Here is a 21,750-nt window from a genome sequence, read left to right on the forward strand (position 1 = left end):
CCTTCGGCTGACGCGCCTCCTTCGGTTGACGCACCTCTGTATGAGGACGCCTTGTTGCTGGTACAGACTCGTCGCCAGGTTTGGCTGGCCCAGTCACCACTAACGGAGGCATGTAGGAGAGTCCTCCGTAGCATACCAGTCGAGCCAGGGGAGCTGTTTAGGTCAGCTGCCCTGGAGGCACTGGAGCGTGCTGCCCAAGCTAGGCAGACCAGGCAGCAGCTCTCGGGTCTTCGCAGACCTGTGCCCACTCCCAGCAGGCCCAGGGGCCGCTCTAGCAGCCGCACTCAGCCGCCAGATTACAGGGGTGGTCTGCAGAGGTCTTAGCGGCCCACTCAACCGCCTCCCAATGACTTTCGTGCCCCAGGTCACCCGCCTTCCAGGCGGCCTCGTGCCCCCGAGCCTTACCGGCGCCCCCCAAGAGGGGCCGGGGGGCTGGGCCCTGAAATCCCGGGGGCGGTCGTCGGCTGCTTTCCCAGCAGCAGCTCAGTTACTGGGCGGTCTGTACTTCCGGCCCTTGGGTGGTTTTCACCTTAACCCAGGGGTACGGACCGCAGGTCTGCAGATCGCAAATAAAATAACCCAATAAAAAGAGTTGTTAAATAATAGTGAAGTCACCTTGTAATAAAAATAACTCATCTCTCTCGAGTTTTCTTTTTGAGGTTTGCTAAAAGCCACTGTGTCAAGTGTCCATCTTGGGTTGCCGTCCGGAGTTGTCCAATATGGCGGACCATCTCGCACATGCGCAGTACCGATCGGGCAGGGGGACGGATCGGGTAGTGATCAATTGATTTTTAAACTAAATAAACAACCCAGCATGAACACTTTTATAGCCCTTATTAAAAACATTCGTTCCTCAAGTTGTAAAAATGAGAGTTATTTCTCTCTGCATTATGAACGCGCACCTAACCCACGGGACCGCGCCGCCCAGCACATTCATGTTACGTGTTCAGCATGGTTCAGAACTACATGCGTTTATCTCAACCCATGGATGCACAATAACAACGGACCCATATCGCCTTACTGCCATCCCACGGAGCTGTAATAATGGATATATTGCACATGTTTGCTGTAATTCATCATTTGTAAAATATTATACTACATGGGCTGTATGATGTAAATGTTGTACCGTAAATGTTGTATTAAATAAAGTTAATATTACCAACGTTAGATTAACGTCCCTGTAGCTTATTATTGCACTAAGAAGCTTATTGCACTGTATATATATATATATATATATATATATGTATGTATATATATACAGTGCAATAATTATTTCATGCTAAATGAAGCTCTGTTGGATATCACTAGATCCTGTTACAGCATAATATAAGTACATGACGATTGATGTGTACATTAGCATCATTACTAGCTAGCTGCTAACTGCCGCCTCGTTAATATCAAATCCATCATAATAACAAGCCATTACCATGCTCTCATGAACGTACGGTGCTGTTACGTGTACGCAAATTGACGTGCTTGATGTGAACGAGCATTTTGGTTAAAGTTGCGCATGTGCTATGAGTGCACATACGGGTACTTCTCAATATTTACAGCGTTGCTGCCCATAGTGATAGCCCTCTAGTCTAGTTGAAATCTACTACCCAATAATAAACATATGGACATGGGTTATTATGTAAAAAAATGTGCAAATCTATTTAGGAACCTATTCATTTGAACATATTTTAAGTGGGGGTGGACCTCAAATCTTATAGGGGGGTCCAGGGGCATGCTCCCCCGGTAAGATTTTTTAAATTTAAATGCATCAATCTGGTGCATTTTGAGGGGGAAATAAAGAGACTACACACATATGAAACATAACTGTACACATTTAAATAATCATAAAATCATAAGAACATGGCCATAACCAATAACATAGCATATCCAATATGAAAAAACATTGAAACTTATATATGTATTTGTTTTTGGTTAATTTATAGTTGTGATTGTGAGACCAATCGAGGGCATTAGTGTATGATCTGTATGAAAGTGGCCATGTCGGCAGGCCACATCATGTAGACAGTGTTAGAAATTAAAATCAATGTTGATATGGCGTAATTTGAATTAAATACACTATTTAATTTAAATCAGTTTTATTCTGAAAAACCTGAAGTTCACTAACTATAGAGAGGCGAAGTCACGCCCATCTACTTCCGGCCCATGGGACCCCGGAAGCGAAAAATTAACATTGAATTCAATGGAGAGAGAACACGTATCTTTTGATCCCGTTTGAATTGTGCCACGAACTACACATATGATGTTTGTCAATCTTAAACAACAAGTTCCATGTCAAAAAAGTCACATTTTGTCGTAAAACTGTTGAAATATAAGACTATGAAAAATACGCGACTACAAAGACTACAAATCCCAAATCCCATTCTGCCTCGCGTAAGTGATGTCACAGGCGATAATGCTCCAAGTGGTTGCGACTCGTAATTAAAGCGAAGAAGAAGATCTCATAACCGATGTATTCCCTCCAATAAATAAGAGATTGCTAAAAATAAACTCACTTTTACAAGATGCATGTGTGCTTTGTACCAGGTTGTAATCACATACGTGATCAAACCACTTGCTCGTTCTATCGATTCCCGTCTGAGGAAAGGACCAGGAGTCGCTGGATCAGACATCTCAGGTAATATACATGTTGTGCATGGAACACAGTCAAGTTAGCTACCTAGCTAGTAGCGACGAGTAGCGAGCACGTTAGTTAGCATTACATTACTTAGCCTTGTCATTTTTAGTAGCCTTACCATGAAGTTATTATTTTATTACATGAAGTAAGAGTAAGAGTAGATGGTAAGTATTTCGTGAAACATTTGAAGAGTAGCCTACTGCGCCATCCACCGGGTGCTATGGAAGCAGTCAGGGAGAGTCGAAGGCAGGCAGGGAGCTTTGCATGACAGATTCTTCTGGACGTGTTTCATTGTGATGACAGTAAGGGTGAGTCAATCTGTTTGTTGGAAAGACAGTAGTTGAGTGATTACTGAGAGAAAATTATTAGAAGGGATAATTATTCAAAGTGTTACTGTTGTGTTACTTTAAAGTGTTGTTACTGACCTTTTTCTCTTTTATTTCCTTTCCCTCACCTGTAACTGCTGAGACCCTGAGGAACATGCACACTGACCTGCTCTGGCAACCTGATTTCCACTGTACGTAATAGTATTTGGTTATGGTATATTATTTATATACATCAAAGGCACAATGCACCCCCCAGAGACACACATGTATTGAGTGTGATATTGTGCATAGGTCATGTGAAATCATCTTTACACACTAGAAAACTGTAGGAGCGGCAACTTGTTTTGAAATTGAATTTTTAATATCCGAAAATGAAGTTGATATGTTTTCTTTATTCTTCTCTCTTCCCAGCTCCATCCATCACCATGCTCTGTTCCTGCAGGTCCTGCTTGCTAATCAATGCTCATATGTTTTTACACAATTACAAATAAAGTCAATGTATTGTATGACATGAAGTTGTGCTTCATTCGGAGTCAATAATACATTCATTCTGCCTTCATCCATTCTGCCTTCAACTGCACAATGACTGTGGACTGCACCGACATCCATGTAGCTGCCCCCAGTAAGATGAACCAAGCAAAGAGGGTCACTATCATGCCCAAGGACCTCCAGCTGGCCCGCCGCATCCGCGAGAGAGGGCTTAAACTGACCTGAGACCAGCACACTGAAGGATAAAGATAAGGCAAAAAGTAACTGTGAATTTAAGATATAGTAAATCCTGTTATAGGAAACGCTAAAAACATTGAGCTGTCTGAGTGGAAAAATAACGTGTTAAAGTTTACTGCTGGCCGGCTACATCCTGTTATCTTCAAGGACAGAACACCATGGTACGGTATGTGGGCCCCTGGAGCCACACCAGGTGCAACTGTCTTGTGAGAAAACCAGTTAAAACAGGTAATTAGGAAAAGGGAGTATGGCCCTGGCCTGACCTTAGCTAAAACTGTGTGTGGCTGGGCAGAAAAGGCAGACTGCAGCACAGAGAGCACCAAAGGTGGGGGCTTCACAGCAAATACTATAAAGAACAAGATATATTCAGAATTCGGCACTCACTTCAACTGGGATCTCACACTGACGAGCTTGTCACGGTGGGAACTCAAGAAGGGGTCCAAGGCGCTGGCGTTTTGTGGTGTAGTATGGATTGATATATCTTTGTTGAACTGTGTAATAAAGTGCTTATTTGAAGAAACAATCCATTGGAGTGCAAAGTCTAGTTTTGTACAGCTAACAGAGAATAGTGTCTAGGACACAATTCCTTTTCCCTCAGAACTAAGAAAGGTCATCGGCAGATCCGGACGGCGACCCCGCTCTGGCCATATCCAAACGATCTGCGCGGAGGATGGACCTGGTCCGGTAGACTCCAACAACACCCAAACACAACGGCTCTTTTAAGAGCCACCTACAGTTTCAAAGAGTTGCAATCCTACGTTATTATAATGATTCAACTGGTTCATGTGTCACTTAGTTTACTGAACCGTGATGAATGAAAGAAATGAGTGAGGTAGTGGTTTAAATAAGTTACAAAGACATTAATATATGAGTAACAGGTCAGTGTAAACACAAGCTTCTGTCAATTATGGATCACTCAAACTATATACAAATAATATGTAATAACGTTCTAAAATAAGTATTCGGTATATTCCTTGATAGCTTTTGGAGAAGGTTGTTTTTAAGTTTACTAAAAATCTATCGTTTCAACTGTTTCACTTTATAAAAAGGAACAGGTGAGTAGAGCATTATTGAGTTTCTTATTCTGTCAGTAAATTATCCAAATGAATGTTTTTCATTATTTTAGTCAACCCTAAACAAATTGATTGTACCTTTTAATAATGACCTTACATGGTCGGCAAAGTTAAATTAACTTCAGAAAATCAAATCTGTTCTGAGAAAAAACTAATAAATGTTTAAAGATAGGAACTTGCCATCCCACTGAAAAACAGTCCGTAGAGATTTAAAGGCGTAGTTGTAGTTCAGTCCAACGTTTCATTTGGATTCATTTCTCCAACAGTCAACTATTTTCATAAAGAATATATATATTTTTCAAAGTCAACTTTATTGTCAATCTTACTCAGTGTGTGTTTATAGACAGAGATCAAAAAGACGTTTCCAACAATCCCAAATACGAAAAATTAAATTATACAATTTACAGATATGTAATGTATACAAATATATATATCCTATATACACCATCATGTATAATGATGGTGTATGATGTAGAAGGAAGTGTGGTAGATAACAAGTAAATATAGAGTTACATACAGATCCATGTTACAGCAAAAGATGGAATAACTAAGAAGCACGCAGTATAATAATAATTACATGCAACAATTAAATAACTGCTCAGCGTCTCCACCACAATCCCAATCTGATGTGTCCTGTTTTCCTCCCCTCTGCATAACACCCATCGCACATACGGAACACAACGCAGAGTCTGAGGGTGTTAAGAGTATGTTTATTTAAATGTCCTCCTCTCTACTGGCCAACACAGGGAGCATATGCTGGCTGTAGAATTGTTCCAGGAGGAGGAGATTTCCATGCCATGCAGGGTCTTTGGGGATGAGGATGATGATCGCCTCCTTCTGGTCCACACAACAAAGTAGCAGAGACTCCGGTCTGTGATGTGCAGCTGCCCTTGGACCTGGTGCCAGTATGGGTGATATATGACCCACCCTCCTCACGGAGACAGAAGGATGGTAACTGGACTGCCTCCGCGATGGTCATGTTCATGTCACCAAAATCCTTGAATCTACACACAGCAAATAAACTCAAATGACACAACGAGATGTAAAAGGAGATCACACATACAGTATAGAATATACTGTAGGCCTATAGTCGATATAAAACTGGCCGCTTCAATCTGAAGAGCAACTAAAACAAAACACGGGAGTGTACCTTGTTCTTGTGAACACTAATGTTATCCACAGCATACACAGAGACCACAAAGTTCTTAAGGAGAAAACTAGTTACTGAAACAAAACATGTTAGTGTACCTTGTTAGCTAATGTTAGCTAGCTGACATTAACGTTACACATTGCACTCATATTACTCACCGAAACCTTGTAAAGCCGGTCCCGCTGCTCTTACAGAACCGACTAACTCCCCTTTCGTGTATGTACAGCTCTCAACATGCCCAGACTTGTAGTGATTCTCACCTCATTTTATACTTTTATTCTCATTCTGAAAGAAACAGGTGAAATTTGCTAACGTGACGGCCGTCTTTGTGATGGTGACGCGTATTGTGCGAGACCAAGAGACCTGTAGTTCACTCAGCGGTTTCACACAAAAAAATGTGTAACTTCACAGTTTTACGACACATTTAAAAAATTTTGACTTGCAAAATATTCTTTTAAATTGACAAACATCATATGTGTCATTCGTGGCACAATTCAAACGGGATCAAAAGATAACCTTTCTCTCTCCATTGACTTCAATGTATAATTTTACGCTTCCGGGGTCCCATGGAGGCTCCCGGAAAGGGAGGGACTTCGCCTCTCTATACTTTTATTCTGAAAATGCTTCACTTCCGGTTAGCATTAGCATGTGGCGAAATGCTGCATTTTCAAACCGTGAATCAAAGGTGAAATGACATGTGGTGTTGTACACTGAGTACACTGGGGTTAGCACTCATTTATTACCGCTGAATAATGTTTATCAGGGAATGTTTAAATAACCACAGACACCAGAATGATGTAATTTAACAATACAACAAGGCAGGAATTGCATTGGACCCGCCCCCGACGACGTCGGCCAATAGGAGAAGACCTCAGATGACAACAGGAAGAGCAAGCCCAGGATTGACCTCTTCCTCCGGCTGACCCGGAGTGACCGGACGCATGGGGAGAGAGCCTCCACTCGCACATTTCATGTTGTACACCACTGCATCTTTTGTGTAATTAAATGCTGTTAACTTTTATAAGCTTCCCTTGACTCTTTTCAGTCTCTCCTGCCTTCAGGGCTCTAGAATTCACTAACAACAGCCAGTCACCCTCTGTGAGGCAGTCAGACCAGAGTCAGACCCACATTTGCGCAGCGTTGCGTTCACAATACGTGTAAAAAAAATCCTCAGGCCAGCAGGCCACTTAAGAGGCCAGGCCATCGGGAAACCTCCCGGTCCTCCCGTTGGCCAGTCCGGGCCTGCCTCAACCTCATATGATGATGATATACCACACACACACAGACACAATGGTCAATGTGACCCTGAACTGCTGTTGCTCCAAGCACAGAAGATTGCCTGAAATTCTGACAAACAATGTGCAATATTTGTGGTTAAATTAACCCCAAGTGTCTATTTGCTCCCGGGTGCAGCCTGAGCCGGTGACATGAAGGTGTCCTCTTCCTGTTCATCCGATTTGGACAGGAGGAACACCAGGGCGTCCTCCTCTTCGTCCTCCTCGTAGTCAGGCCCGAGGACATCCTCCGCGGGTGAGACCATGGTGAGGTCTAACCGGGAGCCCCAGCTTGGTGGAGCGCGGGAAACCGTTCCCGCGTGTCTTTCCGTCACCGGGTCCCGGCCTGCCAGGGCGTGGGATTCTGGTTCTATAGCCATAGCAGATAGTGAGCCCCAGACCGACACGGAGAGGGGCTCACTCTCTGTGGCGGACGCCCCCGTGTCCTGACTGCCGGTCGGCGGGTCCGTGGACATGGGGGGGTCCTGTTTGGACAGGCTAGCTTGTCGAGCTAACCGTCGGCGGAGGCTCTTAACAGTGAAGCGGACGCAATGTCCGCATGAGCCGGGGTTGTCGATAGCGGCTCGGGCGCGTTCCAGCCCGAGGCAGGACGAACAGACCTGGTGTGTGTCTGTGCCCGATATCTTCAACCCGCAGCCGCAGAGTCGAGCCACCGAGTCCCTGACTCCTCTGGTGTGAGGGAGAGGGGCGTCCATCTTGGCCGCCTCGTGGCGTGGAGAGGGCCCGCTCTCGACAGGTGGGACGGGAGAAAAGCCACCTTGTCCTTAATCCGGAGAAAAGGACAGTGTGGGTCTTTTATTCCCGGAGAATACTGACTGGTGTGGCAGTATGCTCCTTTTTAATCCTTTTCCCCTCCGTGGAGAAGAGAAAAGAAAAAACTTCCTCGCTACCGTGGTGTCGGTAGAGAGGGAGCGAGCTAGCAACAGGTGTGCTGCTAGCTTAAAAAAATCGGACCTACCTTACTTTCCGGGGAAGAGAAGGGCGAGGTCGATTTTAATACTAACTGGCGTTAGTACTACCGTCTTCCTGTGAAGCAGAAGGAGTAGCCGGCGAGCGCCCGTCGACCGAAATGGGTATTTGGGTTCAGTATGAGGACAGTGAAGCTTGCCCGGCTACAGTAGAGATGTGCTCTGAAGCGAGAAGAGGTGTTTGAATTAAGCAATCATACACGAGAGGCCGTTCTTGAACGTCATTATTGGTACGACAGTACTGCGGCAGGACCGAGGCGCTTGCGCCGAGGTCCGTACGCCTGTACTGTCTGTACTGTCTAATAAAGTATATCAAAATCAAAAAAAAAAAAAAAAAGGGGCGGTGGTGGCGAAGTCGATAGGGACTTGTCTTGGCAATTGGAAGGTCACCAGTTCAAGTCCCGGCAAGACCAAGTGCTACCGAGGTGTCCCTGAGCAAGGCACCGTTCCCTACACTGCTCCCCGGGCGCTGTTCAAAATGGCTGCCCACTGCTCCTAACACTAGGATGGGTCAAATGCAGAGAAACAATTTCCCCACGGGGATTAATAAAGTATATCAAAATCAAAAAAAAAAAAAAAAAATTAACCAATTTATTGAAAACAATTTATTTACAACAATTCTTGAATTAGGCTATTTATTTATTTGTTTACATATTTAACATGTTGGCTTCAGAATGAAGGTGGATGTTCATGCTGCCATTAAAAGTGCAATTCTTGAAACAGCTCTCCATGAACTCCATGCCAGACTTGTTTGCAGGTGGTGCTGTGGTGTTCACGGGTAGGTTATCGGAAGAGCTTTCCTCCAGTGGCCGTTTCATGGCGTGTCCCGGACCGGCAAAAAGCGCGTTGCTCCACATCTTTCTGTTGTCCAGAGATGGAGCCCAGTAGCTGCGAAGCGATGACTCATTTTTATGCCCGCTAACGGACATGATTTCTCTGGCCTCCAACCCTGCCTCCGCCAGCCGCTGTCTGCAGGTGCTTCTGACGCAATGGTTTGTGTAACGCGTAGCAGTGCCAGCCTCTTCACTAATGCGGGTCATCATGGACCCCAGGCTGTTCACCCCCAAGGGCTCCATCCTATACCACACCGCATCCCCAGGCTTCACCGACTTCCTTGGATGGTGGTAGAAAGCCTTTGCTGATTCGGGCATTTGCTTTCTTGTTCCAGTTCGAAAAGCAAACTGCAGGCAGTTTGCTTTTCGGCCCAACGGTATACCGTTTTTCTCAGACGCGGAGGGATACTGACTTGTTGTGAAAAGGCACGTTCTATTTGACCGTTGTTTGATCGTGGAATCAAACACGCCTATTGACCAATCAGAGAGCTTGCTCACACCTATGTGTTATAGAATGATGCATGCGTTGTGGCGCAAGCTACTTATAGGGGGTGATTTCCACTGACGCTGACATCAAGATCACCAGCCAATCAGGATTGGCGTAATGAGATTGATGCTTCTGTTTGCTCCGCGATGAGGCGCATCCCATAGTGAGACATCGAAAGGAGTGTTATGAATGAGAACTCATGTAGTACTGAACACGTAACATGAACGTGCCGGGCAGCGCGGCCCCGTGGGTTAGATGCGCGTTCATAATGCAGAGGGAAATAACTCTCAGAATAACGTTATTAGCACATTTTTACAACTTGAGGAACGAATGTTTTTAATAAGGGCTATACAAACGTTCATACTGGGTAGTTTATTTAGTTTAAAAAAAATTATCCAACGAGTTACAGACCACTCTTTCCCAATGTAAGTCAATGGGAAAAAGTGTTTCCGGGCCCAGCAACCTAAAGGAAGTGTAGTACCGCCGTTTGACCAGCACGAATATTCTCATCAGACTCCGGCGCACTTCCTGGGGGCTTGGGCTGTACCCGTAGGATAGAAAAGGGGGAAGTGACGTCTGACTCAGAGGTCGCACGGCTGTGGAGAAGAACGTGTTGCCCACATTCTGTTACTGAGTTTAGGCTAGTTAGCTAGCAGGTTTATTGTTTTGGGTGCAGTCACTTTTGCCTCCACTTGCTGTTCAAATAAATGTTGAAAGAAAAAGTAAATCTGTTTACAGTTCTGTTTTATATGGGTGTTGAAGAAGAAGAAGAATTGGGAGGGATGAAACCCTCTTTAATGGTCACACATGCAGAGCACACAGCACACACAGTGACATGTGTTCTCTGCTTTTAACCCATCCTAATACCAGGAGTCTAGTACTAGGAGCAGTGGGCAGCTATTGTACAACGCCCGGGGAGCAATGGAAGTGAGGGGGGAAGGGGGATGTCCGATGCCTTGCTCAAGGGCACCACGGCAGGGCAGGAGGTGAACTGGGACATCTCCAAGTAGAAGTCCACACTCCAAATGTAGGTCTGGTCGGGGACTTGAACCGGCGACCCTACGGCTCACAGTCCAAGCCCCTACTGACTGCCATAGATTTAGTCCCTAATTTTGCTCTCAAAATGGACCAGATTGATGCATTTAACTTCAACATTTAAAAAAATATCTTCCCGGGGGAGCTTGCCCCCGGACCCCCCTAGAGGAGGTGAGGTCCACCACCTGCCCACACCCCCTGTTAAATTGTCTCACCCACATTGAGGATGCTTCCTACGCCCATGTTTTATTCCATGTGTCAAGTCAGGCAAATTGGGTCAAAATGTTATTGCATCAATGATCTGTTAACATTAAAATCACTAAATATATGCTGTAACTATTTTGCTCTAGGCAACTCAAGGGCTCAGGTAATGTGATTACTATATGAATAATTGTCCAAAATAACATTAAATGCATAGGGTTTTTTGTTAAGTAACATACTTTCGTCACCGGCCGGCCGATACATGCCGTGCATTAAGTGGGCCTGTCTGTCAATTAATCCCGGATCACTTTTTCCCCCCAGTCCGCCCCTGCTGCCATCCATGGAGAACCTTTACACCCAGCGGCTCAGGAAGAACTCCCTCAGGATTATAAAAGACCCCCATCACCCCAGCCACAAAATGTTCAGTCTGCTGCCGTCTGGCAGGCGGTACCGCAGCATCCGGACAAAAACAACCAGATTCAGAGACAGCTTCATCCCGCAGGCAATAAGACTGTTAAACAACTGAAACTGCTGAAACAATTTCATAACATTCATCTGCTACTTAGTAATTATTTATCTATTATCTAATATATCATTCCAATAACTTTTATATAGACTCGAATTGCACTATTCCACTTTTTTTTCCTCACTTTTTTAAAACTATTTTTCTTTTTGTAGGCTATTACTTTTAATATAATATATTTTAATATTGTTTTAATATTGTCTGCTTATCTGTATTATTGTGTTGCATTGTTGGAGAAGCCTGTGACCTAAGATTTTCAACGACATAATTACTCTGTAGCTATGTTAGTTTGACAATAAAGAACCTTGAACAGTTTTTGCTAGGTCATGCCGTGTGATACATCAAAGCATCATTCCTCCTGTGATCTGTATCTGTGCAGGCTGAGCAGGTTAGCTGTCAGGAGACATTGTTGTGGCTGTAATGATGCTCTCTGCATACCTGTGGGCATGTGCTTACAGGTGTGCGTCTGCATGTGTGTCAAGAGGTCAGGGTAAGTAGCACCACCCATAGAACCTTTCCATGAGGAACAAAAAAGGTGAGGCCTCTTAACCATACCTTCATCGATTGGTTACGTTTCTGTGAGAATCCCCACCCCTCACAGCTGATTGGTAGACTTAACAGTATGAGGCCATTCTTAAAAGTAGGATGTCATCACCTTTTGTTTCTTTACTCTTAGGAAACAATGCTTAGAATCTCACTTCAATTAGTTTTTAAAAGAGGGAGAGGCAAAGACAATAGGGAAAGTATTTCACTGCGTCTGTGCATGTCCTTGAATCTGTGCAAGTGTGCAAGTTGGAAGTATTTATCTTGCACCATGAGTCTTAAAGGCAGGCGTTTCTCACTGGACAGCTCTGCGTGAGTAGTACATACATATTTTTCCCTATCTTGCTTTTATTATGTTATGTTCCTTCAGTCCCTTTTGTGTTTTTCCAAAGGGAAACACTTCTCTTGTACTTTGTTCAAGCTGTCCTCAATTCTTTGTATAATATTTGTATATATATAAATATATACACTTTAAGCACCAGCCGTGCACACTGATATCTCCAGTGAAAGTAGCTGCTGGTTTACAAAAGGGAAACCACTCTCTGGAGATCCTTGCTGTTGCTGTGAGACTGCAGACTAACTTCACTTCTAAACAGACGACAATTAGCCCAGGCATTGGCAGAAAGTCAATACAGCTGGTATTAAAAAAAGAAGTTTGGAGCTAGTTTAACTTTGACATCAAATAACTTCTCAAACTGAGATAGTAGATTGGATGTAGAAACAAACAAGACCAGTTTATTCACTTCTTCTACCATTGTACTCTGTTACACTCTGTGGATGTGTTATGTCATTATTTATATTATTTATATTATATCTGTGGAAATTGACTGCATTTACTGTGGAAGATCAGACTCTACCTGATGAAAACAGTTTGAGTGAACATTAGGAAATGTTTACCATCATCCTGCTAGGGTTGTTATCTCTGTGAAGTCTGAAAAACCAACATGTGTATCCATTTGCGTTTTATCTTTATTTTATGTTCTATGTTTGTTCCACCTGTGTGCGTCACATAAAAGCTGCATCTGTCTGACATTTAACTCCTGCTCTCCTGGGACAGTAACCTGGACGGATTGGGTCTCCTTGGCGGAAGAAGAGGCAGCAACAGGTTTAGCAGTAAGAAATCTAGCCACAGCTACACTCGGTATGATGCCCCACTGGACATCCAGGAGCTAAAACACAGCATCAACTCCAACATGTACATCAGGTATATTCTGCTTTCAAGTAACACTACTCACGGATTAAGAACAAAACATAAATATTATACTTTTACCTAGAAAAAGTCCTGTTATGTTATCTGATTTTTTGTTTTGGTGCATGTTTCCTGTTTTTGTCATCAGGGATCCTATCACAGAAGAGGATAACATTGATCGAACAGATGGCTTTATCAGCAACATTGTAAGTCCGCTTCACATCCTTCTTCTTCTTGTTGCCTGCAACAACCATGTTTTATATACACATGTTACAATATACTAACTGGAACATAAACAAGGTTAAGATCCTGAAAAGATACCACTGTTTTGCACTCACTGCTTAGAAAGGGAAGGATGAGCAGAGGATTGCAATCTGCGACCTCACCACTAAATGTCACTAAGTCATAAATCCACTTTACATTACAAGCATTGTGCCAAACAGCAGACAGACACAGAGACAGACAGATAACGTAGCTAGATATGCAAATGAGCAATTACTCACAAGTTTGCCATATCAACTACAGAGCTGATGATATGTCACTGTCAACTTGTTTTCGCTGCTACTAGGGATTTAAAACACCAAACCTGCTTGTTATATTGTTTTTTATTAACATACATCCCTCACTGCACATTTCTCCCTAGAGCTTCCTGAAGCACAACAAAACCTTCCACAAAATGTTCCCAGACATCCCTGAGAAGGAGAACCTTACACACAGTGAGTCTGTTACTTGTTTCTGGATATTGATTATGGAAATGACATCACGCTGTGACCTTTTTTCACTTTGTCTCTGCTGTGTGATCAAGTGCTGGCCCATACTTTGTTTGCCAAGTGATGCACAAAGAATGGGAAACTGAAACACTTTAGTACATGATTCTACAGGCATGTCGGTTGTCAAGGTGACACTGCTGGGTTGTTTTTAAATTGGAGAAAGACTTATCTTACTACAAATATCTTTGTGTAGCATTCTCCTGTGCCTTGCAGAAGGAGGTGCTGTATCATGGAAAACTCTATGTATCTGAGAACTATGTGTGTTTCCACTCGTCAGTGCTGCTCAAAGACACCAAGGTAACGTGCTCAGACATATTTAAATATAGCGTTATTCACACGTTAACACTGAACTGTCATACAAATGGTGGCACCACTTGGGTTTTCTGAATTTGTTCACAAAAAAGTCAGTCCAATTAAACCATGTGTTTAATTTTGAGTAATATTTCACTGTTGTAGAAGGAACAGTCAACATTAACATTTGTTATCCTGGGAATTACCATAATCATCCATAGTTCAAGTCAACCAGAGATTATGTTTTAAAACATCTGCAATGTCCTCTTTAATGCTGTAAAGGCAACAAGAATCATGTCTACATATTGCAGGTGGTGATTCCTGCGTCGAGCGTCTGCGGGATAAAGAAACACAACTCAGGTTTATCCATGTTGTCTATCCAAACTGCTGATGGAGATAAGGTCAGCATACACACTTTAACGTATCTGTCTTTTTTATTTTTGCTTCACTTTCTTTCTTAATTGCAATTTTGAGCTATACAAATATAGTTTTACAGATGTATAGTTGATTGTGCAGTTGAAAGTTGGATGGAAGCCAATAGAAACAGATTTCATTATTACATTTGAATGCCCATCTCCAAAACGTGGGGCTCGTTTAGGGACAGTGCTAAATACATGATGTAAAAATGATTTAGTAAGCAAAAATGCTAATTAACATCTGTAGTCCTAACCAGGGCCACCTTAATGCACGGGCTGACCTGGGCTGAAGCCCAGGGGCCTACGGAGATCGGGTGCCTATCATGAGCCAATAAAAAAAAAAAATGTAATAAAAAAAAAATTAAAATATCTTTTTTTTTTTTCGGGTGTTTTTTTTAAATTTCAAATAAACAAAGTATTGGCTTTCAGAATATGAAACTTTCATTTCCAAAATCACACGATAAATACAGATGACAGCTCTCACTCGCCACCCTGCACTTCCACAGCGCCGCCCCCCTCCCTCCGGCTGAAATTATGAATGTAAGGTGTATAGTAATCATAGATAACACGGCAGGGTCCGTTACAGTTTGTTTTCATCTGATTTCAAATAAACAAAGTCTTGGCTTTCAGAATATTAAACTTGTTTCAGCAAATTCAGATGATAAATACAACTTTGAAGCTTATAACGGCATAATTACAACAGTGGCGCCTCCAGAAATGTATCATAGGGGTGGCCAAATGGGGCCACTGAAAATGTTGGGGTGGCCCACCAAAACCAAGAATTTAATTGTTGTAAAAGTATAGACTAGATGAAAACAATGGCAAAGAGAATCACCTACTGATATAGTATGGTTTCTTATTTTATATTTTCTGATACTATTCATCTGAAGTGAATATAATACGGATAGTTAACATTTTACTTCAAACAACATTTAAAAGAACCTTGTTTTGTGTTATGTATACATGTGTTGGTGATTTTTTGTTTTGTTTTTTATATGCTAGTTGTTCTTTCCTTTTAAAAAAGACAAATACAGCTTAATTTAAATAAGTCCTTTATTGTAAGGCACAAAATGTTCAGCATTCTCAACACATACAATACACAACAGCAACACAACATGTTCTTCAGTTATATTCTGTCTCTAGGTTATAAATAGTTTTGGACTGAACAAAGCTGTTTGTGTCACACTGGGATCAAAGATGATTGACATGACTTTATTAAATCAAGTTTTAAAACATAACTATTTTATTTCAACAGGACCCAAAAACACAAGGGGTATAACAGGGTAAATACATACTGTGATTGAACACAAAAACGCTATCTATTATTGACCTTTATAGCAAATTCAAAACATTATAAATGATACAAAACACCACCTTTTAGTATTAGACAGAAAATAGGTGACGAGACATATTTCTATTTTTTTAGATTAGGCCACTGTGGTGAGAGTAATACATATAGCTTGTATTCCATTTGTTTTGTATATGTATATGTATACTTTATAAACAAACTGATTACCCTTTTTTTAAATTAGCATACAGAATATTATGAAAACAAACTTGACTAATGGTCGGCTCATAACCTCAGATCACAGAAGAGGAAAAACTGCATAGATTCTCATTTCATTTTGAAGGAGCTGCAGACCTAAAGTGTGTAGAAGACTTAAATGATTAAAAAGGTCACAATCACATTAATAAAACTGTACTTAGGTTTTAGTTTCACTTTTACAAAACAGAGTTCCACGTGTACTTCTAGCATGTATGGCCATCTCCTCACTAGCCCTATGCTGCTGCTCCCCTGCCAGCTCTGTCTCTCCTTTACTCATCTTCGTCTTACAATAAGAAGAGATGTCTGTTGACTTTCTCATTTTCTGCAAATTGACATTACACACAGCAGTGATTAATAGTAGCCTACGCATTACACCAGCCCAGCATACCGACATCAGCTAACGTTAGCTTAGCAAGCTAAACTAACGCTAACTAGGATAGCCGCCAAAGTGTGTTTACAGACGAATTATACCTGAAGTCAAGCCAGCCTTTACTGAGCCCCAAGCCTGTTTTCCAGGTCTTCCAGCGTATTTCTCGTTTTAATGCCATTGAACACACATTTTGATCAGAATAACAGCTAAAGGTAAGCATATCTCCGTTTTTTGTAACCTAACACACTAAAGCCTAAAGTGTTGTGGGGCTTAACAGGCAACGCACATATACGACTTACCTTCTAGAAGTCTGGTGAATTTTTGTCAAATCAGATCCTCAGTCAGTAGAAAGAAATGCGAATCTCAGAGTGGTGCATGCGAGTATCAGAGTGTTACCATGGTAGCAGAGGGAGAGGGAGGGGCTGCAGTATGAGCATTGGAAGCTCAAATCAAGCGACTCGCTGGCTGTGTATTTGTTGTTAAATATCAGATAAACTACTACGCATACGTGACTGGCGAGGCGGTGTGTGTGTGGTGGGGGGGCCAGTGGGGGGGCCAACAAATATATCAGGGTGGCCATGGCCCCCCCTGCCCCCCCCCTGCTGGCGCCACTGAATTACAAGCGGAGAACGGAGTAACTTGACGTCACTGCAGGCACAACAACAGCCGGTGTTTCTCGTGAGTGTTTTCCCCGGGAAACAAACACAATACACACAACCGCAAAATTACACAAACACACACACACTCGTGAGCTTCCCCCAGACCAGTAATCCAAACGCAAATATCTTCCCTCCATACTATTTTGATCATTTGCTCCGCTCATCAATCAGATCGATGGATTCCAGAGATTTTTCTCAAAAATGATGACTCCGAAACTGTCAGTGGGCACCACTTCACAGCCAATCAGAATGAGAATATGTTTCACATGTGACTTATTCAAATTGCGAGTGATTGAGTGACAGATGAAGGTTGTTTAGGAGAAAATGACGGAGAAAAAGTTTGAGAGTGGCGCTCGGAAAAGGAAATTGTTGAGGGAAAAAGAGTTTCGATACAAGCAGCTATTACAAAACATGCCGAAGCTTACAGGTTATTTTGAACCTGTAGGCCAGGATGAGGAGGAAGGACAGATTAGTTCTGTACCGAGCGGTAGCGGTGCCGGCCGCGGAGCCTCGGAGACAAGTAAGCCGTCTGGTTCTGATAGCGATGGAGTAGCTGGAGTAGCGGGAGAGGAAAAACAGATAGGAGGGACACTATCCGTTGGAGGAGATGGGAGGACGACGAGGACTTGCTACGTGGAGGGGAGCCAATGGCAACCGGACAAATACATGAGGGAGGCCCGATACGTCACTCATCTGGAGGAGAGGACCAGGCGCGCGTGGAGCAGAGTGCAGAAGTGCGGTCACAGAGCCTGCCGAGGCTATAAATGACTTTGATTGGTTGTTTAAATAGGGGGCCTACAAAACCCATCAGCCCCAGGGCCTGATGGCAGGTTAAGGCGGGCTTGGTCCTAACACAATTCCGTTTGCTCCATGATTAACCCTTTCTCCTGCCTCTTTGTCTTCTTTTTTAGTGCACCTTTGTGTCTTTGTGGAACCGTGAGATGTGTTATCAACTCCTCCAAACCGTCTGTTCACAGGAACAGGTAGGAACTACTCTAAATCTCCATCATTTCTTACAAAGAATCAAATAAAACCAGTCAAACCTTTCATTTTCAGTTCAAGCTCATGCGTCTGTGTTTGTCTGACACAGGATAAGAACTTGAACGGCAGCCCTCATGTCTCCTCTGCAGATAATGAAGCTGTCCATGACGTGGTATGTTCGCTGCTTATCTAATGCAACCAAACAAAGAGTTTCATGATACACGACAAGTCTTTTACCTTCAGCCTCTCTGTCCTTGTCTAATAGGCCTCCGGTTATTCCAGTTTGGAGGACAGCATAGATCATGATCGGGGCAGCGAGGACAGCATTTATCTCAACAATGACCTTCCTCACATGTCCAGTGAAGGTGAGAAACATATGACAGGGAGAAGTGACGAGTAAACATCACTGGTTGATATTGCTTAGTTTGGCTCTTGTATGTCAGAATAATGTTAATCTCCTTCCAATAATGCCATTTTCTATTTAGCATGATAATATTGAAACTGTTCTTAACCGTACCACTGAATGAAACAACGTACTGTATATTGGTGACTTTCAGGATCTACAGAAGGCAATTCCACCAGTCAGAACAGCACAGAGGGAGATGGCACAGGTAGGGGCCCACACCATTTTTATTTTTTTATTTCTTCCGCTCATTATAATGCACAACTCCAGAAGGAAAAAAAAGAATTCAAACTGACAACCCTTTTTATTTGTATTACATGACTAACACAGAGCAAGGGGAATATCTTATTTGAACATGAATAACAGTAGAAATACTCTCTTCTCTCTTTGACTTTTTGCCCTATATGTAACTAATAATGTTTGTATCTCAACTACATTTTCATGTTTGAATAGTCCTAACTTAATAACAAGTCTCATCAACACAGTAACTAAACTATTGCAAAATAGGTGAAGATTACAGAATTCTTCTTGTCTCTTAATCTAATACACATATAGTGCTTTATTCAAAACGAAACAGAAAAACCTTTGTTTTGACTGTGCTATTAGATAATGTTCAGTCAGTTTATCATCTATTACCCATAGGGTATAATAGACATTGCCAATAAAAAATAACAAGCTGATTTCTCTCTCCAGCAGCAGTACGGTGGATTTGGAGGATCGCTGAGAGTGTCGTTCCACTCTTCTTCCTCAGAGAAATCAGGGATCTCAGCGTTCTCTTCTATGTCTTCGTATTACTGTGAGTATTAATATTAAACACACACTTAAGATACATTTAGATAGATAGATAGAATCGGGAGGGATGAAACCCTCTTTAATGGTCACACATGCAGAGCACACAGCACACAGTGAAATGTGTTCTCTGCTTTTAACCCATCCTAGTACCAGGAGTCTAGTACTAGGAGCAGTGGGCAGCTATTGTACAGCGCCCGCGGAGTGAGGGGGGTGGGGGATGTCCGGTGCCTTGCTCAAGAGCACCACGGTCAGCAGGGCAGGAAGTGAACTGGGACCTCACCAAGTAGCAGTCCACACTCCATATTTAGGTCTAGTCGGGGACTGATCATATTATTTTAACTTTTAATGAAGTGTTTTTATGATACGAATTCGCTACTTTTACTGAAGTAAATAATCTCCATAATAGTGTTTAGTAAAACCTGTTAAAGGAAAAAATTAGAAGATGGCCGCTGAGGATCAAGGAACTTTTATTCTTTAAGCTTGGACTTTTAAAGATAACTAATAGGCTCTAAAATAAACATTGTTCAACTAAATATGGATGAACAGAGAAACATTTTGGTATGTTGACTCTCTGGATTGGCCTCAAGCTCTCAGGAGAATAAAAGAATTTAATCTTGGAGATATTTATAGAAATGTTATAACACATTGTTCACACAGAATCTATGTACTGTTATCTTTTTGTTAGGCCTCTTAAGTATGTAACCATCTGAGACCGTTTGCTCACTTTCTGCCCAAGGTAAAAGTGCATTGTAATTGTGAGTGTACATTCCAAGGCATTTACGTCTTTATTGTGTGTTTGCAGGATGATGCTGCTGCTCTTGGCGTCTGGGTACATGGGGCTGAAGATCATCGCTTTGGAAGAGCAGCTGACTCAGCTGTTTTTCCAACACAGAGAGTAAGTAATCACAGAAATACAGAGGCGTGTTCAGAGAAAGACCTGGTCTGGTGGGAAAAAAGGCGAGATGGCTCAAACCAGTTTTTAAAACGTTAAAATCCATTATACTTAGATCAGATTAGATGCGAAAAGTCGTTCTGCAGGTTCACCACCGCAGCGTGGACAAAAGATAACATCTGAGTCACACGCAAGGATGTACAGCTGAAGGTGTCGGAATGTACTTACTGCTTGAATCTTTCCATTTCCTGCTTCCTACTACATTTCAGAGAAGACCTGTTTTACTTTGACAGATCCAGATTTGCATAAATACCAACAGTGGTGAAGCTATTGTAGGTACCTAAGCACAATGTTGTTGCTTTAGTTATTTCATTTATTATATTAATTAGATATAAAATATTTTAATTTTGACTTCAAATAGGTTATAATTAATATAATTATTATAGAATTTGCCACCCAGCACCTACCTTTGCAAGCTGCAACATAGAAGCGACTCTGTCAATACTTACTTTGTCAGTTGAAATATACTATATAAATATAGTTTTAAGATAATATTTTTGCACTTTTACCTAAATAATATGTTTACCTGTAGTGTAGTATTTCACTCTGTGGTATTCGCACTTTTACTCAAGTAAAGAAACTCAATTCTTCTTCCACCATTGCATACCATGTGATGAACAAAATGTGATGCATTTTCTAAAAGATTAAATTACCACACTCAAATTCTGCTTACTCAACGACGCCTCTATGCTTAAAGCCACTGTGATAACTTAAGTAGGCCTATATTGCTGATCAAAACCGATTTTACTTTTGTATTATTTTAAGTGAATTGTATTAATATGGTGCTACTTAAACTTAGTTAAAGGATTAGTGCTTTCTCGACTGCAGACCTCTCCTCATGCAGCTTCCTCTTTGTTTGCAGGTACCAGCTAACGTAGCCAGAGGCAGGTGACAGACCCTTCCAGGAGGTCATGCAGTGCACCCAGGCCCGGTTCTACGGGGGTGCATAGGCATGCATTGCACCCCCAGTTGAATGTTATGCACCCTCTATTCAAAAAAGAGAAGGGAGCGAAAAATATTATAAATATAACAACAATAATAGAATACAATACAACACAAATTGTATCAGGTGCGCGTGACCTGCGCCGCTGCGCGTGCATCATTTCCAAAGTGCTTCCACAGCAGTGAAACACATCTGTGGATAATCATGGATATACGAAAATTCTTAAAGCAACCATCACTAAACGCCAGCAACACTGCATCTACTGCAGACAATAGCAACAGGGCTGATGGGGACGTTACGTGGCCGTCGTTGACACTAGCTTACTCTCGCCCGACTCCCCGCCCCGCCCCCGGAGCAGTAGTCTTCATCGCCCGAAACACCGCCGCCCCTCGAGGGGACCACGGCAAAACAGAGCCTGCCCAGGTATAAACAAGTACCCAACTCGCCTGTACAGTGTAAGGCGCTCATTTTGCAGCTTGTGGTATAAAAATAGACAATGGCTAGAATACTCATGTAAAAATAGTGCCTGTAGAAATGTTAGGTCAAAGATAATGCATACAATAGCACAGATGCCTTCACCACGAATAGCTACAAAAAGATCTCATATCCCGAGCTTATCAACAAGCTAATGTTGCAGCTGAAATGTTCT

General features: G+C 42.4%; 1 protein-coding gene and 1 long non-coding RNA gene across 2 annotated transcripts; both read left to right on the top strand.

Moving 5' to 3' along the window:
• The first annotated feature begins 2,458 nt into the window (after positions 1–2,458).
• On the top strand, positions 2,459–4,206 carry LOC139435588 (uncharacterized). The gene is made up of 2 exons (XR_011644817.1): positions 2,459–3,146; positions 3,367–4,206. It is a non-coding gene; the product is annotated as an uncharacterized lncRNA (long non-coding RNA).
• A 7,854-nt stretch (positions 4,207–12,060) lies between these two features.
• LOC117461723 (GRAM domain-containing protein 2B-like) lies at positions 12,061–21,173 on the top strand. The gene is made up of 13 exons (XM_034103611.2): positions 12,061–12,101; positions 12,847–12,993; positions 13,127–13,184; positions 13,622–13,694; positions 13,942–14,045; positions 14,351–14,440; positions 17,942–18,013; positions 18,121–18,183; positions 18,277–18,376; positions 18,569–18,622; positions 19,108–19,210; positions 20,009–20,101; positions 21,021–21,173. Exons 1-13 carry the CDS (start codon positions 12,061–12,063, stop codon positions 21,034–21,036), a joined length of 1,014 nt encoding a protein of 337 aa, XP_033959502.1. The 3' UTR covers positions 21,037–21,173.
• Positions 21,174–21,750: the final 577 nt, after the last annotated feature.

This window comes from Pseudochaenichthys georgianus, chromosome 17, assembly GCF_902827115.2.
Source record: "Pseudochaenichthys georgianus chromosome 17, fPseGeo1.2, whole genome shotgun sequence".
NCBI classification, from domain to species: Eukaryota; Metazoa; Chordata; class Actinopteri; order Perciformes; family Channichthyidae; genus Pseudochaenichthys; species Pseudochaenichthys georgianus.